Source organism: Phanerochaete carnosa, assembly GCF_000300595.1.
Source record: "Phanerochaete carnosa HHB-10118-sp unplaced genomic scaffold PHACAscaffold_6, whole genome shotgun sequence".
Lineage (NCBI taxonomy): Eukaryota > Fungi > Basidiomycota > Agaricomycetes > Polyporales > Phanerochaetaceae > Phanerochaete > Phanerochaete carnosa.
This window is the reverse complement of record NW_006767633.1, coordinates 2,387,257-2,395,190: the sequence shown is the minus strand read 5'-3', so window position 1 is coordinate 2,395,190 and position 7,934 is coordinate 2,387,257. Positions and strand designations below refer to the sequence as shown.

The following is a 7,934-nucleotide window of genomic DNA, read 5'->3' as shown; positions in this document are numbered from 1 at the left end:
CGAAATATATTTGCCTCAAGTCACGCAATTTTGGCCGTCATACGTGCTCATGTTGGGTCACCGTCACTGGCTACACAGGTGCTGATCGTGCAAATTCCGTATTTGGTTCAGGAGAAGTAGCCAGGGTCCTGCCTTTCCCGCCGCTATGTATTGCTTCATTGATAGGACGGGTCGGAATTCCCGCCACTATCGAGCCTTGCATGCACTAAGCCTGGACTAGCAACCGCAGTGGGAGCCTTATATAGCGGGCCCACAATATGATGTACGTGGTACGTTCCTCTTCTCTACCCACGGTCTTGTGGTGATGTCACATACTTTAGCCGTAATTCTACCCTTCCTGGCGATTATCATTTGCAGAGCACTCTGGAATAAGTACACGCGACCTGCCCCGTTTCCTCCAGGTCCGCCTGCAGATCCTTTAGTCGGCAGTCTTCGAGCCTTCCCTATCCACGACACACCCGTAGGTCTTATGCAGCTGGCCGAGAAATATGGTGCGTCTCTCGTGCACGTCCCTCATACTGACGGCTTATAGCCAGACGTCTAGGTGATGTAATGTACTTCGACGTCTTTGGGAAGTCTCTTGTCGTCCTCAGCAGTCAAGAAGCTGCCTCCGATCTGCTAGAAAAGCGAAGTGCCGTCTATAGCAGCCGTTCATCCTCCACCGTCCACGAGATGTACGTCTCTCACGGGCTCGGTAACTGATAAATGTGCTTATGTATGACAGGATTGGATGGGCGGATATGCTTACACTCCTACCCTATGGAGAACAGTTTCAGAAGCAGCGCAAATTTCTCCAACAGGCCTTCACCAAACAAGGCTGTCTTGCGTTTCGCCCGAGTCAGCTGTCTCAAACCCATCTGCTCCTGAAAAGAATTCCGCAAGATCCAGCGTGTTACGAGGATCATGTGCGGCGGTACGAATTTAACGAAGAAAAGCTCACCTATCTGGGAATCTGACCATATGTTGCAGATTCACCGCTGCAGTTATCATGGAGATAGCATATGGACACAAAGTCGCATCGGATGACGATCCTTATGTCGATATCGCAGAGAGAACGCACAAAATTCTCATGGAGGCCGGCCATTCCCTGTCTATACTCGATTTTTTCCCTTGGCGTGTACATGCCCTTATCTATGCTTTGGACAACTCACTGACAGTCTGCAGTCAGATACTTGCCTAGCTGGTTTCCGGGGAATTGGTTCGGTCGTTTTGCAAACGGTACATAAATATCCATATGTTTGGCCGTTCTGCGCCTCATGTATGTTTCCCAGATGCAGCATCATTTGTTCAACACATGCGCGACATGCCTTTCGAACAAGTACGCCAACAGATAGCACGTGATTTGTTGAGTCTGCTATCCTATGCAGTTTATTGAGCGTAAGGTGTAGGCGACCGGCAATGCTGCTCCGAGCTTTACGTCAATGCAGATCGAGGAGCTTGAACGAGATGGAGGAGCAAGTCCTGAATCTTTGCAAACCTTAAAAATCGCCTCGTCGCAGATGTACGTGGCTGGCGCAGATTCAGTACGTGTTTTCCATCACCTGTGTTCTAGCGCTGATTTGGGCCGCAGATATGGTCTACGATCTTGAATGTCATCGCCGTGCTGTTTCTTCACCCCAAAGTGCAGCGCAAAGTACATTATGAGCTGGATCGCGTTCTCGGCGGGAAGAGGCTGCCTGACTTCGACGACCACGAATCGCTTCCTTATCTCGACGCAGTCATCCAAGAGACGATGAGGTGGCACCCGACTGCTCCGCTCGGTATGCTCTAGTTCGATCAACCCTGTCAGGATGGCTGAGTTACGGTTCGCATCAGGTATGCCACACAGGAGTACTGCAGACGACATCTATCGTGGCATGTACATTCCGAAAGGTACCACAGTCCTTGCCAATAGCGTGTATGCCTCCTACCCTTTGCGATATGCACCTAGCCTACCGTGGCTGTGCGTTCAACAGCGCGATGTCCATGGACAATACGGTGTACGGCAGTCCTACCGAGTTCCGGCCAGAACGTTTCCTCCCACCTCGATCAGAGCCACTGCCTGTAAATATCAGTTTCGGCTGGGGACGCAGGCGGGCACTCTCGCACGATGTAACTTAGGAATCGCAGGCTAACCAGCTGCTCATCAGGATGTGTCCGGACGGCACTTGGCCGACGCCAGTGTCTGGATCGTCGTCGCGTCGTTGCTTACCGTATTCGAGATTATACCTGCAAAGGACGACAAGGGGCAAGACATCATACCCGAAATCAAGTGGCTCTGTGGTATTACGAGGCCAGTATTTTGCTACCACTGCGTCCAGTTACGGATTCTGATGCGCACCCAAATGTTGTGGACAGCCATCCCGCGCCGTTTCCGTGTGTAATACGTCCACGTTCAGACGACATGGCGCGGCTGATCGCTGGGCTCTGATATCGCATACACAGTGGGCAGGTTGCACAAATGCAAAAGTGTGCGCGTAACAAATACCTCCCCTGCGAGCATCTTGAAGAGCTGAACGGTGCAGGGATCCTGCCTGCCGTGAAAGGGGAGTAGCGTCTTCGTCGCCGCCCTCTCAAATGAAAGTTTTACTCATTCTCCGACATACCTGCGCAATAGCAGCGATTCTTTTAATACATGTATATAAAGTACGATAGTGTATCTTACGAAAGAGCCTTCCTCCTCAGTCCTTCCCGAGACGCTTATGTAAAGATTCCTCAAGCAAGACAGGAGGGCGATCACCTGCGAACCGCGCCAAGAGTTTGTCATAGAAGTAGGGTAGGGTGTGTGATACACTAATCGATGTTCAGCGGTTTGCGGTATCCAGGGTATTTGACGGATGGTGGTCGCTTCACGAGACCCCGGTACCCGGTCCTACACCTGTGTCTGCACACTCTTGTCCATCGTGCATCAACGTACGATATCTTTCGTCCACCCCCTTTCCGAGTATTCGACTCGGGTCACCTCAGTTCCTCTGTTATCTGTAATACCTACAACGCTCTCACCTCGCGCGAGAGTGTGATTAAGGTCTGAGCGTGTACCCTGAGGTCTGCGTGCACTGGTTGGTTGCACATGTCAAGGTGTCGGACGATGGGTTTAAGTCTGTGACTGTTACGAATGTCCTACCGCGGGCAGCAATAACAGAAGACGCAGCCCCGGGTGTATCATCCGTGAATCGCATTACGAAACTCGGTAACTCAGGGAACAGCGGCTTCCCTCGCCACATGCACAACCGCATTACCACCGGCGTTCAGAGTGCCCTAACCGTCATCGCGGGATTATGAGACGACTCTTTTCTGTGCCTGACAAGTTTCCGTGCAAAGGCTTGAAGCCGGTGATAGTAGATGCGGAGTCTTCATATCACTCCCCGCCGGTCTGAATATACACGGTATGTTACTCACACTTGGGTTGTCCTGCGACTTCACCAGCATGTCGTACAGTTCAGTCATGTCTCTGCTCTTCCTAGCACTATCACTCGTCATTGGTAGGGCACTTTGGGATAGATTAAATCGGCCCGCTCCCTTTCCCCCAGGCCCGCCTGCAGACTTGCTGGTCGGCAATGTTCGCACCTTTCCTGCTCATGACCCGCATTTGGGTCTCATGGAACTAGCCAAGAAATACGGTACGTCTCTCGAAGAAAATTCGTGAGCTAGCTGTTTATTAAGCATTGTAGGCGATGTGATGTACTTCAACATCTTTGGGAAATCCGTGGTGATTCTTAGCAGTCAGACCGCTGCCTCGGATCTGTTAGAAAAGCGGAGCATGATTTACAGCAGCCGTCCACGGTTTATGGTCCACGAGATGTACGTCCTATAGCTTACTCGATAGACTCGCTATGCTCACAGTGATGCTACCACACAGGGTCGGGTGGACGGACATGCTCTCGTTTTTGCCCTATGGCGAGCAGTTCCACAAGCAACGCAAACTTTTTCAACAGGCTTTCACAAGACAGGGCTGCCTCGCCTTCCGCTCGAGTCAGCTGTCACAGACGCATCTACTTCTGAAGAAGATCATGCAGTATCCAGCGCGCTTCGAGGATCATGTACGGCGGTATGACCGTTACGAAACTAGTTTAGTCGGGTGTTTAATCATACTCTACAGATTCTCCACCGCGGTCATCATGGAGATAACATACGGACACAAGGTCACGTCAGATGACGACCCATACGTAAACATCGCAGAGGAGACGAACAGAATTCTCATGAAAGCAGGCCATTCTCTGTCCATCATCGACTTCTTTCCATCGCGTGCGTATGGTGTCGCTGTTATATTGATGGTTCATTGACAGTCTGTAGTACAATATCTGCCGAGCTGGCTTCCAGGGAATTGGTTCACTCGCTTCGCAGAAGGTACGCTCTCCTTAGCATAATATGTTGAGCTTCCATGCACGATATCCCATTAGATGCGGCACCGTCCATTCGGAATATGCGCGACTTTCCTTTCGAACAAGTGCGCCAACAAATGGTATATCTCATCTATTAGACGTCTGATTCTCTAGCTGAATACGTTACGTAGGCCTCTGATAATGCGACTCCAAGCTTTATGGCCATGCATATCGAAGAGTTGGAAAGAAACGGAGGTGCAAGTCTAGAGGATTTGCAGATCCTGAAAGTCGCTTCTTCGCAAATGTATGCGGCTGGCGCAGAGACGGTCCGTACCTTGCTCAATCTCTAGTCCGGAGCTTACGTTGTCTGTAGACGTGGTCCACCATTTTGAACGTCATTGTGCTGTTGCTGCTCAACCCCGAGGTCCAGCATAAGGCGCAGACAGAGCTTGATGGTGTCTTGGGGGGAAGAGGTTGCCCGGCTTTGACGATCGCGAGTCACTTCCCTATCTGGAGGCTGTTCTCCAGGAGTCGATGAGATGGCATCCGACAGCCCCTCTGGGTACGATCAAGTTCCCTCAATAGCCTTGTCAGCGTGATTGAACCATCATTCATGGCAGGCGTGCCTCATTGCACCACCGCAGACGACATCTACTGTGGCATGTACATCCCCAAAGGCACTACTGTTCTCGCCAATAGCACGTGCGCACTATTTCCCTCAGTCGTCAGCCTGCATGTTCTCTGCTGACTGCGATTACCCCTTCGGAAGTGCACTTGCCATGGACGACAAAGTGTACAGCAACCCCACCGAGTTCCGGCCGGAACGCTTCCTTCCGCCCCAATCAGAGCCATTGCCTGTAAACATTTCTTTTGGTTGGGGGCGCAGGTCAGTGCTTTTGTATAGCGTCTAAGCACTGCGATTTGATTATTCGTCAGGATGTGTCCAGGACGACACTTCGCAGATGCCAGCGTCTGGATCGTCATCGCCTCGCTCCTCGCAGTCTTTGAAATTGCCCCAAGGAAGAATAGTATGGGGCAAGACAACATCCCCGACGTGAAGTGGGTCTCCGCGATTACGAGGTTAGTATCCGTTGGACTCCTGAGGTAGGCACTAACGAACGTTTTACCACGGCACGCATTTCCGTCGGACAGTCATCCCGCGCCCTTCCCCTGCATAATCCGCCCGCGAACAGAGGACTCTGCTCGGCTGGTCTCTCGGCTCTGATTATATTCGCCCCACCACCAACCCTGCTCCTATCCAACTATCGTCTCCCACGCCACAAAGCGATCCTTAAGCGCTGGAGTGTGTGTTTTGCTTGAGACCCGAGATCAGGCGTGGGAGCCACTTTGATAGCAATACAGTAAATTTTGTACGGTAATCCGCCCGCGTCGAGACCACTTCTGGCCCGTCTATCGGAATGGGCTGGCAGAACTTAGCTACATCGTAGAAACTAGTACACGTCCCAAGAGCGAAGAATACAACTGTGACCAGGGCATGAAAAGCGTAGAGAAGCGGGTCACTGAATGGGCTGCTGCTTCTCGAGTTCCGCGTCGTCGATGCTCGACGCCTCGCTCGCCAGGTCCTCGCCGACGTCGCCTTCCCAGCCGTTCTCGGCGAGGTAGGCCATGAACTTGCGGTCCTCGTCCGCGAGGTCGACGCCGGTCATGTCGGGCACGAAGAAGTAGGTGATGATGATGCCGGTGACGCCGCAGATAGCGGCGATGATGAACGTCCACTTCTTGCCGAGGTTGTTCTGGATCGGCGTGAACGCCTGCGTGCCGATGGCGGCGCCGGTCTTGCCGACCGCCGCGGACAGGCCGTAGCACGTCCCGCGCACGGCCGTCGCGTACGACTCGGCGGAGACGAGGCCGAGCATGTCGCCCGGGCCCATGTTGCCGAAGGACTGCATGAAACCGTAGCTGTGTGTGCGCGCGGGGTCTGTCAGCGCACGCGCTGCGGGAGGGAAAGAAATAGAGGCGAGGGGGGTCACTCACAATATGACGAAGAGCGGGATGATGTTTGTGATCCTGTCGTAGGCGCATCCGATGATGAGACCGAAGATGAGGTATCCGCTGAAGCCGAGCATCATGGTGTTGCGGCGGCCGAAGCGGTTGCAGAGGAAAGCACCGACAAAGACACCTGGGAGTGCGAGGGTGCCGAGCAGGAGCTGCCACTCGGCAGTGCGCCTGATGCTGTTGTCATGGATGACGCTGCTGATGATCGTGCCCGAGAAGACACCATTCGGGAAGGTGACGAAGTCGTAGAGGAACCAGGCGCCGCAGGTGCCGATGAGAGCATGCCAGTAACGCTTGATGACAAGCCGGTAGGGGACGCGATCTATGAATACAGATCAGCTATCCTCTATGGGGGAAGAGAGTCTAAGAGACTCACGCTTGATGGCACCCTTCTTGTACAGCACAGAGCTGAGCATCTTCAAACGGAAATAGAATACGGTAAGAGGGAGGATAATGCCAATGCCGAAGCAGACACGCCAGACGGTAGGCAAATGGTCCTCGCCCGCAGCGGATAGGACGATGAGGAAGATGGAGACAGCGAGGGGTCCGCCGAAGCTCAGCACAAAGTTTGTGACCATGATGAAGACAGGCCCGCGATTCGCGATCATCTTCTCGTTCGCCGCCTCGCTGGCAGATGTGGAGGATGCGGGATATTCACCACCTACACCCTGAAGAGCTCAGGTCAGGAACGAGCGGCGAAGAAGCAAAATAGTACGTACAATACCAGTGATACCGCGAGCGAAGGTTAGGAACCAGAAGAGTCCCTGAACGCTGCCATTTGCACCATGGGCGGCGGTTCCGAGGATGGCACCGACGACGATGAATAAGGTCGTACCGATCAGAGCAAATTTACGGCCAATACGGTCGCAAATGATACCGACAATAATCTGACCGATGATAGCACCTATAGAACATCCTCAGAAGGTATAACGACAGTACAAAGGAAGGCAGCTTACCGACAAGGAGCGAGTTGGACACGCGGGTCGATACATCCGAGGTATAGGCTGTCGGGTACAGATCTTTGAAGACGACCTGAGCAAGGTATTAGCGTAAGAGTATACTTTTGGCAGATGGGAAATTACACACGTTGGCCATGGTCATGACGCTGTTTTGATCTTGTGATATGAGTGAGTAATTCCCGATTACTGGGATGATGGGTCACACTTACATCCATCACTGGCAGAGCAATCAGCTTGTGAAAGAATACGCACACGGAGCAACAAACTCACCTGATGAGACCGAAGGCGGCAGCAGCGATGGTGAAGTATGCACTGATAGTCTGTTTCTTGCTGAGGACCTGCCGTTCGTGGACGGAGCGACCGTGGTGCCCTCCGGCGTCGAGGGTGTCGAGGACGACTCCCTCCTTCTCGGTCTGGACGTCCTCGAGGGTGTCGTGCGATACCTTGTCTGCGGCCATGGTGGGCTTTAGCGCGTCGGAGCGGGGGAAACGCGGGAAGGGAGGCGACGAAGCACGGGCTCCTCATGGCGCCGCTTGTGCAGTTTATATAGAGGAAGAGTGTGCACCTGCCGGTTCCCAGGTCTGCCCAGCTGCGTCCTTCGAGGAACGAATTCGGCGAAGGAGGACAGATGGGAAATTGAAGAGGAGCGCACGTGCGT

General features: G+C 53.1%; 3 protein-coding genes across 3 annotated transcripts in view; 2 read left to right on the top strand and 1 right to left on the bottom strand.

Annotated features, from left to right (window-relative positions):
• Window positions 1-2,688, top strand: part of PHACADRAFT_210407 (uncharacterized protein) — a 3,446-nt gene extending 758 nt beyond the window's left edge. The window contains exons 3-15 of the mRNA XM_007397234.1: window positions 321-491; window positions 545-674; window positions 725-913; window positions 970-1,115; window positions 1,165-1,218; window positions 1,272-1,318; window positions 1,389-1,523; window positions 1,571-1,760; window positions 1,816-1,897; window positions 1,956-2,091; window positions 2,130-2,276; window positions 2,338-2,355; window positions 2,432-2,688. Of these exons, the coding sequence (XP_007397296.1) occupies window positions 470-491; window positions 545-674; window positions 725-913; window positions 970-1,115; window positions 1,165-1,218; window positions 1,272-1,318; window positions 1,389-1,523; window positions 1,571-1,760; window positions 1,816-1,897; window positions 1,956-2,091; window positions 2,130-2,276; window positions 2,338-2,355; window positions 2,432-2,533 (1,398 nt within the window). The 5' untranslated portion in view covers window positions 321-469 and the 3' untranslated portion in view covers window positions 2,534-2,688. The remainder of the gene's footprint in view (window positions 1-320; window positions 492-544; window positions 675-724; window positions 914-969; window positions 1,116-1,164; window positions 1,219-1,271; window positions 1,319-1,388; window positions 1,524-1,570; window positions 1,761-1,815; window positions 1,898-1,955; window positions 2,092-2,129; window positions 2,277-2,337; window positions 2,356-2,431) is intronic.
• A 736-nt stretch (window positions 2,689-3,424) lies between these two features.
• On the top strand, window positions 3,425-5,409 carry PHACADRAFT_210406 (uncharacterized protein; the record flags this gene model as incomplete). The annotated part of the gene is made up of 11 exons (XM_007397233.1): window positions 3,425-3,599; window positions 3,651-3,780; window positions 3,839-4,027; window positions 4,079-4,224; window positions 4,273-4,326; window positions 4,380-4,441; window positions 4,493-4,627; window positions 4,675-4,756; window positions 4,922-5,003; window positions 5,071-5,187; window positions 5,238-5,409. The coding sequence occupies 11 exons, from the start codon at window positions 3,425-3,427 to the stop codon at window positions 5,407-5,409; spliced, it is 1,344 nt and encodes a 447-aa protein (XP_007397295.1).
• A 247-nt stretch (window positions 5,410-5,656) lies between these two features.
• Window positions 5,657-7,761, bottom strand: PHACADRAFT_258580 (uncharacterized protein). The gene is made up of 8 exons (XM_007397232.1): window positions 7,547-7,761; window positions 7,486-7,493; window positions 7,404-7,432; window positions 7,274-7,349; window positions 7,037-7,221; window positions 6,694-6,985; window positions 6,297-6,639; window positions 5,657-6,221 (listed from the first exon to the last, which is right to left on the bottom strand). The coding sequence occupies exons 1-8, from the start codon at window positions 7,732-7,734 to the stop codon at window positions 5,819-5,821; spliced, it is 1,524 nt and encodes a 507-aa protein (XP_007397294.1). The 5' UTR covers window positions 7,735-7,761; the 3' UTR covers window positions 5,657-5,818.
• Between the last annotated feature and the right edge of the window lie 173 nt (window positions 7,762-7,934).

What these genes read in the sequence shown, in the direction of transcription:
- PHACADRAFT_258580 (XM_007397232.1), bottom strand. Translation starts at nt 7,734, where the DNA reads ATGGCCGCAGACAAGGTATCGCACGACACCCTCGAGGACGTCCAGACC. An exon ending in CAAGAAGGGTGCCATCAAGC is followed by an intron (nt 6,640 to 6,693) that starts GTGAGTCTCTTA and finishes CTGTATTCATAG; the next exon opens with ATCGCGTCCCCTACCGGCTT. An exon ending in ATCCCGCTCTTCGTCATATT is followed by an intron (nt 6,222 to 6,296) that starts GTGAGTGACCCC and finishes GCGCACACACAG; the next exon opens with CTACGGTTTCATGCAGTCCT.